The sequence below is a fragment of the Tenrec ecaudatus genome, chromosome 1 (genome assembly GCF_050624435.1).
Source record: "Tenrec ecaudatus isolate mTenEca1 chromosome 1, mTenEca1.hap1, whole genome shotgun sequence".
Classification (NCBI taxonomy): domain Eukaryota; kingdom Metazoa; phylum Chordata; class Mammalia; order Afrosoricida; family Tenrecidae; genus Tenrec; species Tenrec ecaudatus.
The window spans coordinates 225,879,818-225,906,041 of record NC_134530.1 but is presented as its reverse complement, the minus strand read 5'-3'; the positions used below and the strand labels follow the sequence as shown (position 1 = coordinate 225,906,041).

The window sequence follows — 26,224 nt, the reverse complement described above, 5'->3', positions numbered from 1 at the left end:
AGTGAATATGAGAAGTACTGAAAATGAAATGTGTAAATTCCTTAAAACACGATATATCAAAAGCTTTGGGGCACACAAAAGCAGTCCTCAGAAGGCAATTTACAGCAATAAATACAGGCATTAAAAAGGATAAAATACACCAAATCTTGAACTCATTATACCAATATCTAGGAAAAAAATAGCAAAATGAGCCTACAGTCACACAAAAAAAGAAATATTGATTCAGAAATAAATAAAACATAAAAAACAGTAGAAAAGATCAACATGACAAGAAGGGAAAATGCAAATATAACATAAATAAGAAATAAGATGGGTATTGTCACAACAGAACCAGTGGAAATAAGAATAATAATAGTAGAAGATGATGAAAAATTGTACTCTAACAAATATGAAAACCTAGAAGAAATGGATTAATATCTAGAAACACACTACCAACTTAAACTAGCATATATTGGAGTAGAAAACTCAAATAGACCCCAGACAGAAAAGTAACTGATCAGTTCACACACACAAAAAAAAATCCCAACTATAAAGAAAAATTTCAGGCGGAGATGGCTTCACTGGTGAATTCTACCAAACATTCGGAGAAATCCAACACCAATTCTACTCAAACTATTGCAGAGTAAAGAAAAGGATTTAAAACTCCAGAAATGATCTTTATAAAGTGACCTAACCCTGATACTCAGATCAGACAGAGACATCACTGAAAGGAAAATTATAGACCAATATTCTGCACAAGCATAGATGCAATATTTTTCAACAAAATGCTAGCCAATACAATCATGACTAGGTGAGATTCATAGCAGGTATGCAAGAATGGTTCAATATTAGAAAAAGAATCAATGTAAATTCTCACATAAGTAAGACAAAGAACTACATGATTATATAAATTGAAGAGGAAAAGGCATTTGACAAACTCCATGGAACCTAACAACAAAAACAGAGACACCATTCATGATCAGAACACTCAATAAAAAAGGAATAAAAGGGAAATTCCTCAACAATGAAAGGCATACATACAAAACCAAGCTTATTTTCACTGGAAAGAATGGAACGCATTCCCCTGGCCAACAGGAATCAGACAAGGATGTCTTTCTTAATTCCTATTCAATATTGTCCTGGAAATCTTAGAGCTATCAGCCAACAAAGGAAAATCAAAGGCAGCCAAATCGACAAAGAGGAAGTAAACCGTTCTCTATTTGCAGTGGTGGGCTAGCGTTGGACTGCTAACCACAAGGTCAGCAGTGTGAACCCAACAGCCCCTCTGTGGGAAGAAGAGGAGGTTGTCTCCTCCCATAAAGATTTCCACCTTGGAAACCCGACTCTGCCCTAGAGGAGCAGCATGAGTCAGTATTGACTCCATGGCGGCTTGTATGATCCTTTACGTAGAAAACATCGAATTCTGAAAGAAAAGTATTGGAATTAATTAAAAGATTCAGCAATTTGGCAGGGACACAAAACCAACATACAAAAATCAGTCAGATTCCGTTAGACCAACAAAAGGCATCCTAAAAAGGAAATCAGAAAGAAAAAAATTACAATAGCAACCCAAAAGATGACATACTTAAAATAAATCTACCCAGAGAAATTAAAGATCTATATAAAGAAAATTATAAAATATGACTATTAAAAAAGACAAATGAAACCTACATAAATGAAAGAATATACTATGCTAAGAGATAGGAACACTTAATATGTTGAAATGCCAATACTGCCTAAAGCAATCCACAGATATAATGTAATCTCAATCCTGATACCAACAGCATCATTTTCAACAAAATGGAAAAATGAATCATCCACTTTATATAGAAAGTAGAGATGCCCCTGAGAAGCAAAGTACTCTAAATACAAATAAAGCAGGAGAACTCACACTTCCTGATCTCAAACTCCATTACACAGCCACAGCAGTCAATGCAATCTAGTACTGGCACAATGAGAGACACAAAAACAACCCCCTGGAACACAACTGAGAACCAGGAAGCAATTCCATCCACCTACAGACAGATGATCTTCCACAAAAGGGTGAAACATATTACATGGGGGAAGAAATGGACTCTTTAACAAATGATGCTGGTAAATTTGGCTCTCCATTTGCAGAAGAGTGATACAGGGCCCATATCTAACATCACACATAAAAATGACTCGTGGTGGATTATATATCTAAAGTAAAGCCTACAACTATGAAGAGCAAAGAAGCAGGGACAAAGTTAGGGACCCAAATGCATGGTATAAATACACTATCAAACATAACTGAAAATACAAACACAGCAGATGACAAACTAGAACATTGGGACCTCCTGAAAATCAGACATGTATTCACATCAAAATATTTCACCAAAAGAGTAAGAAGAAACCCCATACATCAGAAAAAAATTAACATTTGGAAATGGCATAATGAACAAGCAAACTAATATCTAAAATTCATAGGAAACTTCAAAATCTCAACAACAAAACTACAAGTAATCCACTTTAAAAGTGGGCAGAGGAAATGAACAGATGGTCAGGCAGCCAACAAATACACGAAGAGGTGCTTTTGAATATGTTATCAGAGAGATGCAAATCAAAACAAGGAGATGTCATCTCACCCAGCATTAATAGCAAAGTAAAAAAAAAAAAACAGAAAACAGCAAATGCTGGTGAAGATGTGAAGAGACTGGAATCCTCAACTATTGCTGGTAAGAGTGTAAAATGGTACAACCATTGTGGAAAACAGTATAGTACATTCTGAAAAAGTGCAAGATTAAAATGTCATATTATCCAGCAATCCCACTACTTATGCGTGTCATCAAAAAATTTACGGAAAAAATGGAATTAAAACCTAATGAAAATTTTTCCATAAACTTTTTGAAACTCCCTCTAATATCTAAAAAAGGAACAAGCGTCTCAACAAACAGACTCATGCATGCTCATGTTCATTGCAGCACAGTTCGCAATAGCAAAACGATGGAAACCATCTAAATGCCCCTCGACAAAAGAATGGATAAATGTATGTGCACATAATAGAACACCATGCCACGTTAAAGAATAATGCTAACTCTGTGGAACACCTCATAAAGTTGATGAACCTGGAGGATATTATACTGAGTGAAGTAAATTAATCGCCAAAGGCCAAATATTATACGAGCCCACTATAATTGAATGTCAAGTGGAAGTTTGCAAACAAGAAGAAAGTCTTTGATGATTACCAGGCATGGGAGGGAAAGGGAGGCCAGTTCACTAATTAGCGGTCAGGCACATACTAACTTGGGTGAATGGGAAAGACAACATGCAATAAGAGGGAGGCCAGCAAACAGGCACAGGAAGCGACAAGGAGCAGTACAAGCTCACAGGCAACAGGGGTAAATATTATTCTGTGCATAGTTCTGCAATAGCAGTCATTTACAGGGGGAGTCATAGCTAGACATACAAGCTCGCTAAGTGGGGGATGGAGAATATCAATATACATAGGTTTGACAGAGTACATATCTACACATATATACATATGTCCCTGCACTGCAAAGAGAGTATGGCAAACACTTTGAGGGGTGAGTCCTTGAGCTTCAGGGCTCAGGACCATAGTCTCAAGGGACCCCAAAATCTACTGTTATAACACAGTCCACACACACCAAACCATGCTCTTCATCTTGTTTGGGTGAGTAGCGATAGGTCTTAAAAGTTAATCAGCATCCTCTAAATTTCAACTATTGATGTTTCTCAAAGAAGAGAGAAGAAACTCAATGGCACGTGGATTTACTCTTCCAATGGCTCGGGATCACTTCCCCTCAGTCTCCATGACGACACCAGAAGTACTAAACGGTGCCCAGTAATAACTATTGAAAGGGATTATATTCGAAGGCCCTGGGTAGAGTGGGGAAAAATGTAATACAAAACTCAAAATTACAAAAAGCAAACAGGCTGACTGGCCAGAGACTAAGGCCTTTAATCACCCGTCAGGTCTGGAACGGAACTCACCCTTTGGGCTCCTTTTTCAGAGAAACAATGACACGACTCCAAATTATCCATGGGATGCAAGTCAGATTCATCTTTTCATCCTAGGAGATGAGCTTATTTCCTTTCCATACCCATTGACATTATACTTAGTCAAGCAACTTTCTTTGAACAAAGGAACTTTAACATATTTCATGCAAGCAGAAACCTTCAGTGTACTTATGGAGGAGAATCTGCCTTCTTGGATTTTAATACTTGCCATGAAAAGAGTGCATCTGCATAACCGCTGACCATCATCCTGGGGCAGGATACAAATATGAACCCGACGTGAAACCACAAGGAGAAGCCCTGGTGGTGTCCTGGTTATGAACCGGCTTGATAACTGCTAGGTCGGCAGTTCAAAAGCGCCACTGGCTTCGTGGCAGAAAGACAGAGCTTTCTCCTCCTGTAAACAAATATACTCTTAGAAATTCACAGCGCAGTTCTACCTCATTCTGTAGGGTGGTTATAGGCCAGCAATGAGACCATAGTAAGGTAGGGAATATTTGTTAAAATATCCAGATCAAATAACTTCACTGCAAGGAACCTAGTCTAGAGGAATCAGCAGTATTGTCCCCAAATTATGAATCTCTTAATTTATAGAGATACACAAAAAAATAAAATAAATCATCTAAATATCCAACAATAGATAGTCAACTATATTAAGGAATGTTATTGCAGACATTGACAAAACATAAGGAACCTACTTATGAAATATTGAGAAGTGAAAAAATGCAACTGAACACAGGAAGGAAAAACAGGCCAATTATAAAACCTAATTTTCTAGTGGTTACATCAGCATTTTTGAAGAATATGAAATTTCTTCTTGGGGGAAAATTGCCCTTTTGGTATGACAAAGCCTTTAGCTCTAAAAGAGAAGGCCAGTCTAGGGAGGGAGGGTCTAAAGTAGCCAGGAGTTAAATTGCTCAGCATAATAGAAGAAGAAGCATTTTCAGGTTCGGCATCGATGACCTGAAAGACAGACTGTGGGAACCCTTGATCAGGAAAGAGAAACATGAAAGAGGTTCGGCAGCCAGCATGGCTGCAGCCGGGGCCTAAGGGCAGGTTGCTTCTGGATGTAAAAGAATAGTCACTATGCCCACCAGCTACAGAAGGCCTGGCTGTTTAGCTAATTGGTTGGATTTTAAATTGGGAACAGTGTGGGTGGTTGAACTTAAACAACAGTCATATCTCTTACTGATTTTGTGTTTTTTTGAAATCATGTAGCTCTGCTATACACAGGTGTGTTCTCAACTACTAACCTAAAGTGTGATGGTTCAAACCCACCCAATATTTCCATAGACTAAAGCAGCGGTTCTTAACCTGTAGGTCGTGACCCCTTTGGGGGGTCGAAAGACCCTATCACAGGGGTTGCTGGATTCATAACATTAGCAAAATGACAGTGATGAAGTAGCAACAAAAATAATTTTATGGTTCGGGGGGATCACCACAACATGAGGAACTGTATTAAAGGTCGTGGCATTAGGAAGGTTGAGAACCACTGGACTAAAGGAAAGGGAATCTTATTCTGTAAAGAGCAGAGCCCTCGGTTGTCCTCTGTAACATATGGGGTCGCCATGCGTCAGCATTGACTTGATGGCAATGTTCTTTTTGTTGTTTCCGGATTTTGATTTTGCTATAACTAAAACTCCATAAAATGCTTTTGGACAAACATCTATTATCAGTCTTTTCTTGATACTGTGGAGACTGCAGAATTCAGTGCTCTTGGGTAAGAGGAAATGGCAAGCAGCTGCCGGGTGGGGAGATGGGCGGATTTAGGTGATCCAGAGCAATCTTGCCCAATAGAATGTTCTGCAATGTTGGAAACTTTTCTATTTGTAGGGTGTAATACATACTAGGCATGGGCCTAGTGGATATTTGTGACTAATATAGTTGAGGAACTGAAGTTTCAACTTTAGTTCAATTTAATGGCTTACATCTAAATCGCTCCTTATGGTCAATGGCTATAATATAGGACAGCAAGAGCATCCCACAAAAACTAGCAGGTGAAAAGAATTAATTAGAAGAATATGTAAGTTCAAAAAAGTCATAGCTAATACAAGGGGCACTGGATTCTGAAAGTCAGATGGAATAGATATGTAAACCATCTCATCTAGATATTAAAATAAAGATAGCTCTAAGGTATTGAAAGAAGGTTCCAAAATGTACAGCAATACTCAGTGTGATAGGGAGGTTTATTGTGCCAACCTGGCCAATGAACACATGCGGGATTAATTGAAGGGCAAAGAGATAAATGGCTCTGTGAGCCCTGCCTTCTTGTCTCTTGCTCTTTAATGATCAGACCAGTGTGTGACTGCCTTAGCTGGTTCTCAAATTGTGAGCCACACTATCTGTGGGACACCTAACCCGTGGGCTTTGTTGCTGTGGTTTCAGGTTCCTTTAAGAACTGCTTCGCCATGCTACTGGAGTATACTTTTCTTAAGCTGGGGACTGTTGGACCCTGTCATCTGGCTGACTGTTGGTGACCTGCCTTGCTGTTTGTTGCCTGTGGCTGGATTGCCTGAAATACTCTAGAGGATTCAGCTGTCTGCTTCCTTGACTTGTACCCAGCAGCCCTCAAGACTTGAAGCACTGCCAGTGTATTAGCAATCTCATGGAAGTGAGTTGCACTGAGCCATTTGTACTGCTCTATAGACTAATTAGCTATTTATTTCTTATGTTGCATATAGCTATCTATATAAATATATAAAAATTATGTGTCCTGGTTTTGTTTCTCTAGAGAATCCTGCCTAATATACTCAGGTAACATGTATATTATAGAAATTAATACTTTAAAATGTAGTTCTTTCAGTAGAGAAACATTCAGAAGAATATACAGTCTTGCATCACTTAATGTCCAGGATATATCTGTGCAATAGGATATTGTGTGATTTGAATGTTGTGTGAACATACCTAAATTATGAGCAATAGCATTCACTGATTTTCAGCCTTCATGTTCTTACTCTTTTGTTTCCATTTCAGGTCCATCCTTCTCTCTCTGCGCCTTACTGCTGCTCTCACTAACACTGCTTGTGTTGCCTTTGGGAGCCACAACACACTTCATGGTAGTCTTTTCCAAAGAAAATGAGACAGTGACCTACACTTAAAAAATGGGATACACAAGACCGGATGCTATAAGTCACGGCCTACACTAATATTAGGCTATCTTTTCATTTGTAAGCAGGGAAAGGTACCATTAAAATAATGACAGAAAGTATACTACAGTACTTACATGAGCCAGCAACCTGGGCATTTGTTATGATTTTCAAGGTGATATAGGTCCCGAAGTTCAGTACACTTTCAAGTTTGGTAATTGGGCCCTATGGGCCACACATGTTGTCACTGAACTGTTCTTTGTCATTGTCTGATAGCTTCAGTGCTGGAAACTCCTTGTTTCTTTCATGCCACGTTTAAAAATGAGAACATTCTTTCAAGGAAGAATCGCCCAAACCTTTATTGCTCCTAGATAAAGCATGCAGTCGTTTATCTTGGAGGTTGTGCCAAAACTCAGTTCTAACAGAAAGCCCATCTCTGGTCCCCACTACTTTGAAGTGTACCTCTCTCTCATCTCCTAGAAATATTTCTGCATTTTCTGACTGTGCTCCAAGTCTCAGTCTGGCAGGTATGGCTCTGCCTTTGTGGTGAGGGTCATGGAAAGCTTTGCCCTCTCTCTAACTCTCATGATCGGTGTTCACAGTGTGTAGTCACGTGGGCTTTTGATCGGGACAAGTCAACAGTTCATGCACTATGGCCTGTAAAGCTGACCTATATAAGCATGATTTCATTTCTCAACAGTGTTTAAAATTCTATACCATTGGCCTAATTAATAATATCATCAATAAGATTACCCTATGCCCCATGGGGGATGGTTTATAATGTTTTCTATTATAAAATGATAATGTCTATAAAGTGAACCATATAGATATATTTGAAACCATACATAAATTTGGAGCTTACACTTAATCATGGCTCTAATGTAAGAACTATTAGTTCTTTTTTTTTGTATCACTTTTATTTATTTATTTATTTAACAATTTCTTAGGGGCTCATACAACTCTTATCACAGTTCATACATATACATACATCAATTGTATAAAGCACATCTGTACATTCTTTGCCCTAATCATTTTTTTCTCCTAAACTATTAGTTCTTATGGCATACCCTTCCCTCAATTTTCACCCGTATGAAGAGATCACTGAAGATATGGGTGTTACACCAAGGTGTGCTAAGAAATTCAGATGATGCCCACTTGTTAGAAAGAATAGTGTCTAGGGTCCTAAAGGCTTGTCTTAAATCAAGCAGTAATCTAAGTGAGGCATTAACTAAGTCCATGTGGAGGAAGAACACCAGCCTGTTTGATCCGAAGACCGTAAATAATAAAATCCAAATCCTCATAAAGAACTGAGCTTAAAGTCTGAACATGCAATTTGCAGAAGACCGAGTGGCAATGGGAGCCCCAAACCCATTTGCAGGACCCCCATGTGGATTCAGATTCATATGAATCCCTTCTCACAGAGAGCACCTTAGATTAAATTATGGCAAATATAGTTAGGTTAAAATATAACACCTTATCATTTTTCTGCCTTTGAGTCTCCTTTAAAGCTGTTTACGTTTTTTATTATTTTCTGCTTTCTTTGTGATTGAAGTTTTTCTCTGTTTCATTTTGTCATTGTTGGGATTGTTTGTTTCTTATTTTTCTGTATATGAAATTCAGGATAGATAAATCTATAGAGACAGCAAGTAAATTAATAATTACCTAGGTAGAGGGAGGGTGGGGTAGAAAGGGGGAACTGATTACAGGGATCTACACATAACCTCCTCGCTGGGGGACAGACAACAGATAAGTGGGTGAAGGAAGACATTGGACAGTATAAGATGTGACAAAATAATAACTCATAAATTATGAAGGGCCTATGAGGATGGGTAGAGTGGGGAGGGAGGGGACAAAATGAGGAGCTGATGCTAGGGGCTTAAGTGGAGAGCAAATGTTTTGAGAACGATGAGGGTAACAAATGTATAAATGTGCTTTACACAATTGATGTATATAAGGATTGTGATAAGAGTTGTATGAGCCACCAATAAAATGATTAAAAAAATAATTACCTAGGGGCATGACAAAGAAGGTAAAGGGGAAACAGGAGCTAATAACAATGAGTATGACAAAGAATCTAATGTTTTGAATAGATAGTGGTTATGATTGCACAACTCTTCTTAATACAATCCAACTATTAAATTGTACTAAATGTGACTTAGATGCCAATAGAACTTTAAAAAAATGTTTTCCAAGAAAGACTCCAGTGAGTTCAAGGATAGTAGATGCTAGAAGCAGACAGACTAGGCTCCGTGACATCTGCAATCCATGATATCTGCAATCCATGACATCTGCAATCCATGACATCTGCAATATTTTGTGGTTACAAAGCTCAATAGCTGGAAGACAGGAGCTGAATTTACAGCTTTCCACTCAGGTTGCCTTGGCTGTACTCTTTTCTTTCTCATGGATTCAACCTTCCGACATGAAGAGTCAGAGCTTAGATATGTCATCCCTTTGTCTCTTTTTAAATATAGACATTCCACCCTCCATAGTCCTACTCTCTGATTCGTTAAACGACTTTGCAGTTAGAGAAAGCTATTTCAGATGGTCTGTGGTCTTGCATGCAGACAGCATGGGTGCTAGCAAGAAGAGTCCAGTAGATCCGCAATTGAGATGTGAACGTAGTTTCAGTGGACAAGTATAATTTCCTTTTCCCTCTTCCTTTGTCTTTTCTGTATTAATATGATAAAAACACAGCACTATTTGGATCTTTGGTCAAGCAGTTTTCCCTGCTGATCTGTCACACTACAGCAGAGTGTAAAGGGAGTATATTAAGACAAGTTCTTTAAGAATTTCTAATTCTGAACACAACATGGCGATCTATCTTTTGCATTCTTTCTCACACCTGTGTTTATAAATAGATATTCAGTTTTGTTCCCTTTAAATAAATCAACACTACCTATGAGTTTGTAGATTTAGAGAAACTTGTCTCAACTTCCATCACACCACTTGGTCCCTCCTATGATTTTTGTGAGTTTCTAGTATTGTTTCATGACTGTATCTATACTTCCTTCATTATCTGCAGGTACCATATAGCTTTTATCCACTACTTTAACCTGATACAACATTCAGCCCTGCTTTAGATTATTTTTTAACGTATTTATTCTAGGGCTTCCACCAGTCCATTCTGGTTTGACTCTCAGCTAAAAGTTTGCGTTTTCATCTCAGGTACACTGAATCTGAATTTACATTTTAACAAGATCTCCAGATGGTTAACAATATTGTATGAGTCTTGTTAAAATGTAGGTTCTGATTCTGCATATATGGAGTGGAAATACAGGTTCTCAGCAAGGACTGAACCAGATGAACCAGTTTGAAGCCCTGATTTATTCACATTTTCATGTCATAAATTCAGACAATTGTTGTCGTTGTTAGCTACTATGGAGTCTATTCCCCCTCATGCTGGTCCCATGTCAGTAGATTTCATCTCTTTGCTTTCATTCTCTCAAGAATGACTGTTGCACATGTACCAGGGAACCACTAGAGAGGTCTGCAGGGCCAGCCCCCATCCCAACTATGTGGACCCCCTTCCCCCCATAAGAATGCACTTCATAGCACAGCACTGAAGCTACAGTTTGGGGAGAGGGGCATATCTGATTAGCACATACAGGAGAAATGAAGAAGGATGACGAATGAGGAGAACACATCCTGGCCCACCAAGCCCCAAGGATGATATTCCTGATCACAGCAGATAGTGCATAGAGAGGACCATATGACCAGCCCCACCATGAGACACAACGTCCTTCACTGAATCATAGCACTACAGGGGACAACACTGGAGACACAGTGTGAAAATTGGGCCCAATCTGACCCCATCACACTGGGGTGAAACACCAAGGGCATAACAGAGCAGCAAGGGGAGCAATGCAATGAAATCCCTGGGGAATACCCAAAATAGACTTTGGAGACAGAGTATGGCACCCCATCAGACTCGACTGGAAAAAAAACTCCTAAATGTCAAAAAATAGACCTGGAACTATTTATAGGTATTTTCTTTTTTGTCATTTGCTTTCTTTTTGTTGCTGTTATTTTGTTGTTGTTGTTGTTGTTGTTGTTATTGTTTTGTTGGTTTTGTCTTTCTTTGTTGTTCGCTTTGCCTGGTTTTTGCACTTATTAATGTCTCTGCATGTCTATCTAGATAATATAGGTGGGATAAACAATAAGGTGATGAAAACAACAGAACCAACAGTTTCAGGTGGGGGATATGGGAGAAGGGAAATGGGAGAAAGGAAGGGGGGAGGGGTGACCAACCCAGGGACAATGGAACAACAAGTGAACTAAAATCAACAGAGAGAAGGACGAAAGATGCCTAGTGGGACTTAATCAAGGGCAATGTAACAGTGAGGAATTACTAAAGCAGAATGAAAGCCAAACATGCTGGTGGGACAAAAGGAAAATAAAAGGAAATAGAAGGAATAACCAGAAGACAAAGGACATTTGTAGAGGTCTAAATACAGGCAAGTGCGTAGGTAAATATATTTATATATAACGAGAGGGAAATAGATCACTATACTTATATCTATATGTTAAGAATTAAAGTAGCAGATGGACATTGGGCCTTGACTGAAGTACTCCCTCAACACAAGAACATTTTTTCTAATGAGCCATCATTCTGTGATGCTTGCATGATCGCTGAAGACAAAATGGATGCATACACAAATGTGGCGAAGAAAGCTGATGATGCTATCAAATATATAGCCCTGGGGTCTTAAAGGCTTGAAAATAAACACGCGGCCGTGTGGCTGAGAATCAACAAAGCCCACATGGAAGAAGCACATCAGCCTGTGTGATCATGAGGTGTCGATGGGATAAGGTATTCGGTATCTAAGACCAAGAACAAAATCATACCAATGTGAAGGATTAGGAGTGGAAACCCAAAGCCCATCTGTAGACAATTGGACATCCCCTCACAGAAGGGAACCAAGGAAGAGATGAGCCAATTAGGGTGCTGTGTAGCACCAATGAAAAACACAACTTTCCTCTAGTTCTTTAATGCTGCCTCCCACCCCACCCCCACTATCATGACATCAATTCTTCCTTAAAAATCAAATTAGACCAGAACATGCACACTGCTACAGATAAGAGCCCCAAACACACAGAATGCAGGATAGATAAACCCATCAGGGCCAAAAATGTGATGAGATACCTGGAGGATTAGGGGAAGGTAGGGGGAGAAAAGGGGAATCAATCACAAGGACTAACATATAACCCCCTCCCGCGGGGACAAACAACAGAAAAGTGGGTGAAGAGTGACAGAGGATGATGTAAGATATGAAAATAATAATCTGTAACTTATCAAGGTTTCATGAGGAAGGATGGGAGAGAGAGGGGATGAAATGAGTTGCTGATACCAAGGGCTTAAGTAGAAAGAAAATTCTTTGAAGATGATGATGCAATGGTTGAATGTATGGATTATGATAAGAGATGTAAATGCCCCCAATAAAAGTATTTAATTAAAAAAAAGAATAAAAGAATGATTGTCCTTCTCTGGTTGTTATTTGGTATCTAAAAATATTTGCCTTATATCTGTTATCGAGCTTACTTGTTGTTTTTGAGAACAGGACAAGCCTGGTACTAGTTATTTTGTCAGGTAAATGTATCAGCATGAATTGCTATCATACTAATTTTTATAATTTCGGTTCTCTTTTTATTTTAAAATATGTCTAACCTTTTATTAAGGCTTATTCTTGAACTATGGTCTCTATTTTATTTCCTATGTGTAAGTCAAGTCAATCCTGTGTCTGTAAATCTATGGAAGCGGACCAGTTTATCTTGCTCCCGTGGAACAGGTGGTGGGTTTGAATTGCCAACCCCGTCATTGGCAGTCCAGGGCCAAAATAAAGTATTTTCATATTTCTCTATGATCTGTCCTTCTTTGAGCATAGTGTCTCTAATTCAATGCATCATTCCCCCCTTCTCCTTTAGTTCTTTGTCTTCTCTTATGAGTTATACTTTTTTTTACTAGAAACTCTTCTTCAGTGCATTGCCATTCCTTAAGAATTTTTCTCAATCCATGGCCCTTCATTTTATACTTTTGATGAAATCTTTTAGATATGCATAGGTATTTTACTTTTAATAGGGCCCAGGCATTTGTTCTGTCTTCCGCTCTGTGCTTCATCATATTTGGCACCATGTGATGTCCTGCAATAGGGCCCTTGCATTTGTTCTGTGTTCTCATTGATGATCATGAGAGCTCCAAGATTTACATTTATGCCTCTAATCCATCTTGAGTTTGTTTTTGTGCATGGGGTGAGGTATGGGTCCTCTTTTATTCTTCTGAAGATAAAGTTCCCATTTTCAAGCACCATTGTTGAAGAGGGTGTCCTTTTCCCATGTAATGATTTTTTTTGTTCCTTTGTCAAAAGTCAGTTGTTTGTAGATGGATGCTTGTATTTCAGAGTTTTCTAACCTGTGCCATTGACGCAAGATCTTATCTTTGTAAACGTACCAGGGTCTTTTGGCGAGTGCAGCTGTGTTTTGCGGCTGCACTTTGAGTGCAGGCAGTAGGAGGCTTTCGACTTCATTCTTCAGTTTGAGAAGCTATTTGCTCATCCTAGGCTTCTTTCCTCTCCATGTCAAATTGGGTTTTCCATTTCTTTAAAGAATGAAGTTGGGACTTATATCCAAATTGCATTGTATTTGTAGATTGCGATAGGCAGTATTGACACTTTTACAATTATTTTCACCCTATCCATGAGCACAAGAGCCCAGTGGCACAAAGGCAATGGGTTGGAATGCAACTCATAAGGCCAGCAGTTCCTCAGGAGAAAGACTGGGCTTTCCACTCCTATAAACAGTTGCAGTCTTGGAAATTCATAAGGCTGTGGCACTGAGTTTTTATTTGGGGGGGTGGTGGTATCTATGAACATGGGATTTTCTTCTGTTTGCATAAGTCTCATTTGATTTTTCTGTAATAATTGCTGGCCCTTTAATTTCCTTTGTATAGGTATTTTGTTTCTTTGGTTAGTTTTTTTCCTAGGTATTTCCTAGTTTGTGTGGCTACTGTATACAGTAGTGATCTTTTTATGTTGAGTTCCCTTCACTGCTACATAGTATTCCAATTGATTTCTATTTCTTAAATTGTATCCAACAACTTGTTTATAGAAAATGCCCTTTTCAACAGCATAAACAGGGCCTATACACATGAACCTCCCCAGATGGACTACACAGAAAACAAATTGACTACATCTGTGGGAAGACATGATGGAGAAGATGAATGTCGGCAGCTAAAATGAGGCCAGGATCCAACTATGGAATAGACCATTAATTGCTCATATGGAAGTTCGGGATGAGGCTGAAGGAAATGAAAACAAGTCCACAGGAGCCAAAATAGGACCTTCAGTCTATCCCACCTGAATTTTGAGAATATCTCACAAAAGATTTGACACATTGAACAGCAAGGACAGAAGAACTGATGAGCAGTGGGAGGACATTAAGACCATCATTCATGAAGAAAGCAAAAGGTCATTAAAAAGGCAAGAAGAAATCAAAGTGGATGCCAGAAGAGACTCTGGAACTTGCTATTAATGGTAGAGTAGCTAAAGCAAATCAAAGAAAGGATGACGTCAGGAGCTAGATAGAAAATTTCAAAGGGCAGCTCAAGAAGACAAAGCCAGATATTATAATGAAATGTGCAAGGACTAAGAATTAGGAGACTAACAGGGAAGGACATGCTCAACAAATCACAAACTGAAAGCACTCAAGAAAAATGCAAGCCTCACATTTAAAAGCTTCCGTAGGCAAAAATTATATGATGCATGAAGGATCCAGAGAAGATGGAAAGAATACAAGAGTCGCTGTACAAAAAGAACTAGTCAACAGCCCTCCATTTCAGGAGGTAGCATGTGAGCAAAAACCAATGGTGCTGAAGGAAGAAGCCCAAGCTGCACTGACTGCATTAGCTAAAAGCAAGGCTCCAGGAATCGATGGAATACCCATTGAAATGTTTCATAAAGTTGAAGAAGCACTGGAAGCACTCACTCATTTATGCCTGGCCTACTGACTAGGAGAGATCCATACTTGTGCCCATTCCAAAGAAAGGTGACCTTCCAGAAGGCTCAAACTATGGAACGGTATCATTGATATTGCACACAAGTACAATTTTGCTTAAGATTGTACAACCAGTTGTTGCAGTACATTGCCAGGGAATGGCCCTAAGTTTAGGCTGGATTCAGAAGAGGACATGGAAGAAGGGGTATCATTGCTGAGATCAGATGGATGGTAACTCAAAGCAGAGAATACCAAAAGATGTTTGCTTAAGTTTCACTGACTATGCAAAGGCGTTTGCCTGTGTGGACCATAATAAACTGTGGAGGACCTTGAAGAGGATGGGGATTTTGGAACACTAAATTGTGCTCCTCTGGAACTGGTATATGGATCAAGAGGCAGTTGTGTAAACAGAACAAGGAAATACTGCACAGTTTAAAATTAGGAAAGGTGTGCCTCAGGGTTATATTCTCTCACTATATTTGTTCAATTTACATGCTGAGCAAATCATCAGGGATGCTGGAGTATATGAAGAAGAGTATTATCAGGATTGGAGGAAGGCTTACTAACAACCTGCGGTATGCAGATGGCACCACCTTGCTTTGTAAAAGTGAAAGGGACTTGAGGCACTTGCTAATGATATTTAAGGATTGTAGCCTTCAATATGGATTACAGCTCAACATAAGGAAGCCCACACTGGACAATAGGTAACATCCCAATAAATGGAAAACAATGGAAATTGTCCAAGATCTTATCTTACGTGGATCCACGACCAATGCTCATGGCAGCAACAGTCAAGAGATCAAAAGATGTAATGCATTAGATAAATCTGTTGTGTAAGACATCTTTTAGAGTATTAAAGACTAAGATGCGCATAACCCAAGCCATGGTATTCTCCACTGCATCATATGAATGTGAAAATTGGGCGATGAATAAGGAAAATAGTAGAAGAATCAATGTATTTGAACTGTGACTCTAAGGGAAAATATTGAAAGTAACATGGACTGTTAAAATCTGTATTGGAAGAAGTAAGACCAGACTGCTCCTTAAGAAGCAAGGATGGCAAGAATTCATATTACATACTTTGGACATGTCAGGAGAGACCCTTCCCTGGAGAAGGACATCATATTTGGTAAAGCAGAGAAGCATGAAAAAGATGAAAGCCTTAGTGAGATAGATTGATACTGTGAAGACATCAGTAGGCTTGAGCACTAGAACAACTGTAAGGAGGTGCAGAACCATGCAGTGTGTCATTCTGTGGTGCAGAGGGTTGCTATGGACTAGGGCTGACTTGATGACACCTAACAATCACATGATATTAGATCATACCATCTCGATCATACTTTGCTTTATTGTCTAACTCAGGAATATATCGTGAACATAGTTCCATGTCCGTCAACAGATATGCATCCTCATCAGGACTCTCAAGAAAGATGTAGTACTGTCAGGAGTTGTGATGGTTAATGTTACGTGACAACTTGGCTAGGCTATGATTCTGAGGCAGACACACTCTGTGTCTTCATTATCTACCGCTGCAATAACAGGAACAGTTCAAGTGGGTGGCTTTAGAAATCGGTTTTATTTTCTCCCAGTGGAGGCGACTGGAAGTCCACATTCAGGGAGGGAAAGGCTTTCTCTTCTGAGCTTCTGCTCCCAGGCAATCTTTACGTGATCTGGGCAATCCCTTCCTCCACCCCTCCTTGCCCATGCGCTTGTTCCAATCTTTTATATCTCAAAGTGGTCTTTCCAATTTAGATTTAGGTCATAGACACAATAACGTCGGAGATAATAGATACATGGCAACTACCAGTCACTGTGGGAGCATTCTGATTGGAGAGATTTTAAAGTAAAATATAACATATTAAGTACACAACTGACTGTCGACGGCCGTGTCAACCTCCTTGCTTCTACTATGGCCTTTATAGCCTAGAAAAAAAACCACCTTAATTCTGGATTTTTGTTTGCCATTCCTTTGCGTGTTTTCTGTATGTTCCCATATTTACAGCTTCTGGGACCTTAAGGGGAAGTCCTACTCTGTCCTATACACTCACTATGAGTCAGTGTCAACTCAGTGGTCTTGGGTCTGGTTAATAAAACAATTTTTACCAATTATGTACATGATATGTAAAATTATGCCATATGGATTATTTTGTGACTTGATTTTTAAACTGCTACGAGATTTCTCTGTGCTATTCATTTGTGGTTGTTGTTGTATATTGTATTCTGTTCCTATCTCAAGGAGCTCAGGTGGTATAACGAAGTGTGTGTTGTCTTTTAACTGCAAGGTCATCAATTTGAACCACCAGCCACTCCGAGAGAGAAAAATGAGGCTTTCTGCTCTCGTAAATATTTACAGTCTAGGAAACCCATAGGGGCAGTTCTGCTTTGTCTGATATGCTCACTATGACTCAGAATCAACCCAATGGCAGTAAGTGATTACTACTTAGCCAGTGGGACTCAGCCAGTTCATACTGGTTTGGCAGAACCAATACTTAATTTTTTTTTATTAATAATTTTATTGGAAGCTCTTACAGATATACCTTAGTCCAGTCACATCAAGCAGTGTTGTACAATTGCTACCACAATCAGTTTCAAAACGTTTTTTTTCTTCTGGAACTCCTTGATATCAAGTCCCCTTTATCCTTTTCCCTATAATCACACAGCAAATGATGCTCAGATGAAAGAGAAGAATATAGCAAGTGATGGTGCCAATCAAAAAACAATATGGAGATATCTTAAAAACAGTTTTATTTCCTGATACGATCTCTGAAGACAAATGGGTGCATAAGCAAATGTGGCCAAGAAAGCTGATGGCGCCCAGCTACCAAACGATATAGCATCTGGGGTCTTAAAGGCTTGAAGGTGAACAAGAGACCATCTAGCTCAGAAGCAACAAAGTCCACATGGAAGAAGCACACCAGCCTGTTCAATAATGAGGTATCGAAGGGATCGGGTATTGGGCATCATCAGAACAAAAAATCATATCATTGTGAATGAGGGGGAGTGCAGAGTGGAGACCCAAAGCCAATATGTAGGCAATTGGACATCCCCTTCAGGAAGGGTTGCGGAGAGGAGACAAGCCAGTCAGGGTACAATGTAGCAATGATGAAACATACAACTTTCCTCTAGTTCCTAAATGCTTCCTCCCTGCCCCACTATCATAATCCCAATTCTACCTTACAAATTTGGCTAGACTAGAGGATGTACACTTGTACAGATAGGAACTGGCAACACAGGGAATCCAGGGTGGATGGTCCCTTCAGGACCAGGGGTTAGAGTGCGATACTGGGAGAGGGGAGGAAGGGTGGAGTAGAAAGGGGGAACTGATTACAAGGATCTACATATAACCTCCTCCCTGGGGGACGGAAAACAGAAAAGTGGGTGAAGGGAGACATCGGACAGTGCAAGATATGACAAAATAATAATTTATAAATTATCCAACAGAAAAGTGGATGAAGGGAGATGTCAGACACTGCAAGATATGACAAAATAAGAATTTATAAATTATCAAGGGTTCATGAGGGAGGGGGAATGGGGAGGGAGGGGGAAAGTGAGGAACTGATGCCAGGGGCTTAAGTGGAGAGCAAATGTTTTGAGAATAATGAAGGCAATGAATGTACAAGTGTGCATTATACAACTAATGTATGTATGGATTGTGATAAGAGTTGTATGAGGCCCTAATAAAATTATTTTTAAAAACAGTTTTACTGTGGTATATACATACAATGGAGTACTATGCATCACTAAAAAGCAATGATGAACGTATGAGGCACATAGTGGCATGGGAAGAACTGGAGGAAATCATGCTAAGTGAGGTAAGTCAGGCACAAAAGGACAAATACAACATGAGCCCGCTGAGGTAAGAATTAAAAATTTTTTTAAAAAGCAAAAGTGGCATAGAGGAAAAAGCTACTGTATACAAACATTTTTGGGGTGAAGGCTGTGTAGTATGGCAGAGACCAGACCAAAGCCAGGGATGCACATGGTAGACAATGCTGGAGGAGGGGGGAAAAGGAAAACAAAAGGATGAATATAAGGAAGAAAAGGGGAGTGGGGGCATGGGGCACTAATCCATCCAGGGGAGGGTATTGTTTATATCTCCACAGGGAAAGTGGGACCAGACTTCAACCCAGTGCCGCAAGGTGTGAATGCAATAACCCGGCGTGGAGGAGGGAACCAGTGGAGAGGTCTGGGAGGCTGGCCCCAGCACCATAAATGAAGTGGATTCCTGCCCCTCCCGCGAAAAGAATTTGTTCCAAAGGACGACATTGACTCTGCAGCTCCAGGAGATGGACATATCTGATCAGAGCACACGGGAGCAGATGAAGGGGCAGGAGGAGAGAGTGGAACACAGCCTGGCCCACCAGGCCGTGATGATGATGTTCCTGAGTAGAGCAGCCAGTCCACAGAGAGAACAACATGGCTGGCCCCACTATGAGAAATGATGCCAATCAGTGACTAAGGGCAATACAGGGGACAGCACCGGAGACACAGTGTGGGAATTGCACCTGACCTGATCCTACCACACCGAGGCAAAGCACTGGGGGAGTGCAGCGGAACAGCAAGGGAATGGAGTGGCAAGGTCCCCAGGGAATGCTGAAAGTGGACTTTGGGGCCAGGGCGTGGTGCCCCAACAGACTGGACTGGAAAATGCTCCTAAGGGCCAGCAAACGATCCCTGAACTAACTACAAGCTTTTCTCTTGTGAAGTGTTTTGTTTTGTTCTTTGTCAGTGGTTTGTTTTTGTTGTTTTGTTGTCTGGTTGTATACTGTTGCTGTGTTTTCCTCTGTCTTGTTTTCGTGCATGTTAGTGTCTCCACAGGTCTGTCTGAATAGGACAGGCTGGATGAACTATCTGGAGGAAAAACAACGGGACCGACAGTTCCAAGGGGACTTGGGGTGGTGGGGTAGGGGGGTAAGGAAGTGGTGTTAGCAAACACAGGGACAAGGGAACAACATGGGACCCAAAAGGTAGAGAGGGGGGAGTGGCAGGCCTGGTGGGAAATGATCAAGGGTAAGGTTGCGTAGAGCAGAGGTATACTCTAGCCCAGGTGGCGACGAAGCATGGTAGTAGGGCAGGAGGAAAGTCAAGGGAGATGGAGGAAAGAGCTGGGAATCAAAGGGCATTTATGGAGGTCTAGACAAAGACATGTACATGCAAATATATATATGAGGATGGGGAAATAGATCTATGTGTCTATATTTATAGGTTAAGTATTAAGGTGGTGGAAGGACCTTGGGCCTCTACTCAAACACTCCCTCAATGCATGAATACTTTCTTTTATTAAATTGGAACTCTATGATGCTCACTCTCCCGACACAACTGCTGGAACCAAAGTGGGTGAACAAGTAAATGTGGTGAAGAAAGCTGTTGGTGCATGGCTATCAAAAGAGATAGTGACTGGGGTTTTAAATGCTTGAAGATAAACAAGCGGCCATCTAGTTCAGAAGCAAGAAAGTCCACATGGAAGAACACACCAGCCTGTGTGATCAAGTGGTCCCGAAGAGATCAGTTATCAGGCATCAAAAAACAAAATCATATCATTGACTGCACACCTCCATGATAGGATCACTGAACACAAATGGGTGCATAAGCAAATATGGTGAAGAAAGCTGATGGTGCCCGGCTATCAAAAGAGATAGTGTCTGGGGTCTTAAAGGCTTGAAGGTGAACAAGCAGTCATCTAGCTCAGAAGCAAAAAAGCCCACATGGAAGAAGCACACCGGCCAGTGCGATCACGAGGAGCCAAAGGGACCAGGTATAAGGCATCATGCAAAAAAAAAAAGATATATGTGTGTATGTGTATATATATATGTGTGTGTATGTGTATGTATATATGTGTGTGTGAGTGTGTATATATATATATATACACCATGTTGAATATTGAATGAAGGGGGAAGTGCAGAGTGGAGACCCAAGGCCCAAGTGTCGGCCAATGGAGATCCCCTCATAGAGGGGTTTAGGAGAGGAGATGGGTTAATTAGGGTGCGAGGTAGTACCAATGAAGAACACAGCTTTCCCCCAGATACTGGATGCTTCCTCCCCCCAACTACCATGATCCGAATTCTACCTTGCAGGACTGGATAGGGCAGAGGTTGTACACTGGTACATATGAGGGCTGGAGACACAGGGAATCCAGGGTGGATGATACCTTCAGGACCAAGGGTGTGAGGGGCGATGCTGGGAGAGTGGAGGGTGAGTGGGTTGGAAAGGGGGAACTGATTACAAGGATCCACATGTGACCTCCTCCCTGGGAGAGGGACGGCAGAGAAGTGGGGGGGGAGGGAGACTCCGGATATGGCAAGATATGACAAAATAACGATGTATAAATTACCAAGGGCACATGAGGGAGGGGGGAGCGGGGAGGGAGGGGGGAAAAAAGAGGACCTGATGCAAAGGGCTTAAGTGGAGAGCAAATGCTTTGAGAATGATTGGGGCAGGGAATGTATGGATGTGCTTTATACAATTGATGTATGTATACGTATGGATTATGATAAGAGTTGTATGAGTCCCTAATAAAATGTAAAAAAAGAAAAGAGGAGAAAAAAAAGAAAATGATTAGGCAAAGAATGTACAGATGTGCTTTATACAATTGATGTATGTATATGTATGGACTGTGATAAGAGTTGTATGAGCCCCTAAGAAATTGTTTAAAAAAACCAGTTTTATTGGTTTTTGTCAAATATTACTTAATATTTTTCATTAATACTTTAAAAATTTCTTATAATATAATCTAGTTTGTGTACCTAGATCTTATTATTATTAGCTTATTGTGACAACCTGGCCAATAAACACGTGGGATTAATTGAAGGGCGGACGGATAAATGGCTTGGTGAGCCTCGCCTTTTTAGTTCTCGGGTCTCTTGCTTTGTGATGGTTGCACCAGGATGCAGCTGCCTTAGTTGCCTGCTTCAGCTTGCAAGACTGACTTCCTACAAGACATCCCCAAGGAGAAGCCACATGGACCTACCCCGATGCAGCCCTGGGTGCTTGCCAGCACTGAGATGCTTACATATTCACGGACTCGGCTTTCCTCCTGCAGTCAGCATCATTGCGTCTGCTTTGTGAGATGGAGGAGGACATTGTGGATTGGTGTTGGACATATGAGTTAATGGGTTAATGTTGGACTTGTGAGCTGGGGCAGCACTGGGTTGGGATGTTTTCTTGATGCGCACTCAACCTTTATATAGAACTCTCTCTTTTACATGAGTTTCTGTGAATTTGTTTCTCTAAAGTACCCAAACTAACATATTATGGTACTGAGAATGGGGTACTGAAGAAACAAAGCACAAGATAGAGAGTAGATGCTTGTTTGACCTCTCCCTCATGAAAGTTTTTCTTCTTTGTGTAGCCAGAAGTCAGATAAAGCCATACTATTTACTCTGTTGTTTTTCTGGGAAAATATGGGAAGTAGTAAAATAGAAAGTTTATAAGTCCACTTGCTTCAGCCATTAAAATTTGGTCTTTAGATGGATTTAGGACATGCCTGTAAAGAAAACTTTGAAAATATATGCCCAACCCAGTGCTTTGGAGTACTATGGAACCAGTAGTCTTCGTCAGAAGCTGGAAAAATCTGGAACCATGAAGAAAACTCCTCTCTGGGACTGTATGTGAAAGGGAGCCTGAGAGCAGGCTGAAATGCTTGCTAGGTGACCATCTGGATCTATTTGTTGAATGGAAGTGGGAGAAATGCAGCAATAAGAGACGGGATGAATTTGGCCATTGACACCTGTGGACTTGGTTTACAGGGGAAAAAAGGAGATGAGAGCGGATTGACTGGTCTAAGGTTCATGACCTAGCCTGAGAGGGCTAGGCTTGTTGAATTGGTGAGAGCCCATGGTCTAAAGGCAAGGTGACCAATGGGCACTCTGTGGAGGCTGAATGAGCAGCCCACATTGAATTGACCAGAACACTACAAGTTGGAGATTTTTGAGCCTGTGAACTGGTGCATATTGTTGCTGACTTTATGGATGGCCTGTACGGATTTGACAGTGCTTATGGATGCAGACTTCACAAGGTTCCAACTGGAATGAAGACTCTTCATGTCGAAAAATATGATTGTCCTCTCAGAGAACTGGGTTGATGTAAGTGGGCAGTATATAAATTGGATACCCAAAATTGGGTGAGATAAAGGCATGAAGTGGTTGGGTTACAAACTTTCATAGGTGGGAGGAAAATTCACAGGATTATAGGGTTAAGGTGTAGGTGTTACTTAATTGCAATTGTGAGGCTAAAGAATTATGTACAGGTGCCAGGAGGGCAAGGGGTGGATTGAGTTAGTTTATTGTGGCAACCTGGCCGATAAACACATGTGGGATTAATTGAAGGGCGGACGGATAAATGGCTTGGTGAACCTTGCCTTTTGAGTTCTTGGGTCTCTTGCTTTGTGATGGTTGCACCAGGGTGCAGCTGCCTTAGTTGCCTGCTTCAGCTTGCAAGACTGACTTCCTACAAGACAACCCCAAGGAGAAGCCACATGGACCTACCCCGATGCAGCCCTGGGTGCTTGCCAGCACTGAGATGCTTACATATTCACGGACTCGGCTTTCCTCCTGCAGTCAGCATCATTGTGTCTGTCTTGTGAGATGGAGGAGGACTTTGTGGATCGGTGTTGGACATTTGAGTTAATGGGTTACTGTTGGACTTGCGGGCTTGGGCAGCACTGGGTTGGAATGTTTTCTTGATGTGCACTTAACCTTTATATAATACTCTATCTTATACATCAGTTCTGTGGATTTGTTTCTCTAAAGTACCCAAACTAATACATGTACCTAGATCTTATTGTTTATTTATGTATCAAATGTATGAAATAATAAACTATCTTTATATCTTTTTTAATGCTTAAAATGATCATTAGGGCAGCATACCAGTTTTTGTTAAAATAGTTGAATCCCACCACTATTCATTTTCTACTCTATTACTATTTCTTCCATTGATAGAACTGTGGATTGTTTTCAGTTTTGTCTGTGTCTATATTTCAATAAAAATGCTAAACATAGATGATATTTCTAGATTAAATTGTGTTTACTTGTTGAAATCCAAATCTCTTGTCCTAACCCCTGGTACCTGAGATCATCTTTCAGATGTTCGCAGTTAACATGTCACACTGGAATAGCATAGGTCCTAATGCATCGATATTCTTATAAAAGAGACCCAGAGGCAGGATAGATTTATGAAGGTGCACCCACCAGCCATGCAAGATCTGGGGCTACCAGAACTTGGGACCGAAAGGAAAGGATTTGCCCCTCAACTTCTAAAGGAGTATGGTCTGGCCCACGTATGACCTGGACTGCTGGTCTCCACAACTGTGAGACAATACATTTGTTCTTAGAAGGCATCTAGTGTGTGTGTTTTGTTTCAGCAGACTTAGGAAACAAATACTCTGCACCATTCTGATCCACATCAAATGATGCTGGACCCCTTCTCCTTTTCATGGATGCCTGAGGGGCAATGAGTCTTTTTCTTCCTCTCATAGATGTCCTGAGGATTCATGAGTCTTTTCGGGGTTAATGCATCATCTTGGTCAGAATGGACTGTTCCTTTCACTGCACAGGGAAGTTTTTTCTTTCTTTTTAAGTAGAGTGAAGGTTCTGGGGTTTACTCACCTACAGCTTGTGACTCTCAGTCATAACGCCAAAGACCCAAGCCAGAAAGAGACTGAGGCTGGATGGGGGACGTGTTGAGCCTGTATGGGAAGGTATGAGGGGGCCCTCATGCTGGCTGGATGGTGGTCTGTCAGGCAGAAGCAGATACTGAGATGTCACCACCCGGCATAGGACATGGAAATTCAAGTACAGCACAGCATCCTGGATGGCTCATTTTTACCAATCCTCTTAAAGTGTAGAAAAGTTGGAAATTTTCAATGCGATTCCTAGGGATATTTCCCTATGCTCTGGTCCCAAACACATAGACAGCTAATGTGTTTCTAAGGACGTTATTTCCACTTCTGAAATCACAGCACCCCTGGTGACCCCAAGAGCAGGCCACCCTCTGCTCCCTTCACGATGACCTCCAAGTGGCTCTTCACTCTCGGTCACAGTGGCCACCTCTCTATCGCACAAAGCCACCGCTCTCCTAGTCAGACTGACCTTTGAAGTCGCCGTTGTCCGGGTCATAAGGGCTTCGACACGCCCGAAGAACCCGCGGAGGCGCCGGAGGATCCCTCCTGGTGGCAGGCACTTGACCGCTTGGCCGCCAGGCGGCGCCCCGACTTCCGGGATGTCCCAGAGCCCTTTGCGGTGACGTCGGCGTCGGAGGCGGGACGTTTGGGAGCTGAGGCGAGTGCTCCGCCCATGGGCCGGCCTTCTCCTTGGTGTCCGGAAGACGTTCAGCTCTTGCCGTTTGGAAGGTCCACCCTCCCGTTGACCCCCGTTCTCTCCTAAGTCCCCCGCGTGCCTTCCATCCAGGCCACTCCCTCCATTTTTACTGGGAAGCACAGGCGCTGTGCGTGGACTGGAGCTTTGGTGCGAGTCCCGCCGGTGGAGCCTCACGTGGATCATCCCACTCTCTGTGGGTGTGACCTTGCCTCCATCCTCACCGGTTTGCACCGGTTGGAATCTTGCCTGGATGTTCACCACGTGCCATTGGTGGAATCTTACCTGAATTGTCTCCTCTTTCCGACAGTGGAGCGTCGTCTGGATGGGAGAGGGTAGCTCGCTGTCACGTTGGAGCTGACATCCTGGGGAGAGACTAGGAGCTGCTCTGTTGTTACCGGTTCAGGACAGGCTGGCAGTCGTTGCTGCCGCCCCTTGATGTTCTTTGGGGACTTGCACTGGCGACGCGGGGTTTGCTTGGTGGCTGCCCCTGACGTGGCTTTGCTTTCATCCCGCAGGCCTGCTGACTAGACAGCACCCTTGCTCCAGCGCTTGTCATGCTGGAGATTTGGAGTTTCAGGTTAGTTTTGTGGAAGCATTTTCTGATGCCCTTCCATCAGCAAAAGTAACAGATGTGACCCCAGACCTGAGACACTCTTGGTATAGTCCTGATCCCTTGAAGTTGAACTCCGTGCACAGTTGTGTGTACCTCTCCCACTGCCCACTTGTGGGAGAATGACGTGAATTAGTCTCTCCATAGAGGAAGTAGTTTTTCCAGGCATCTAGAGGGCGCAGAGCTGTAGGTAGCAGGAGCAGCTGCTGGGAAACTTGCTGGGTGGTGGTCAAAAAGCCTCATACATTTTA

At 41.4% G+C, this 26,224-nt stretch overlaps 1 protein-coding gene across 1 annotated transcript in view; it reads right to left on the bottom strand.

Moving 5' to 3' along the window:
- The window catches only part of LOC142439784 (complement receptor type 1-like), a 248,207-nt gene extending 222,661 nt beyond the window's left edge, over positions 1-25,546 (bottom strand). Inside the window, exon 1 of the mRNA XM_075542389.1 lies at positions 25,136-25,546. Coding sequence (XP_075398504.1) covers positions 25,136-25,546 — 411 coding nt within the window. The remainder of the gene's footprint in view (positions 1-25,135) is intronic.
- Positions 25,547-26,224: the final 678 nt, after the last annotated feature.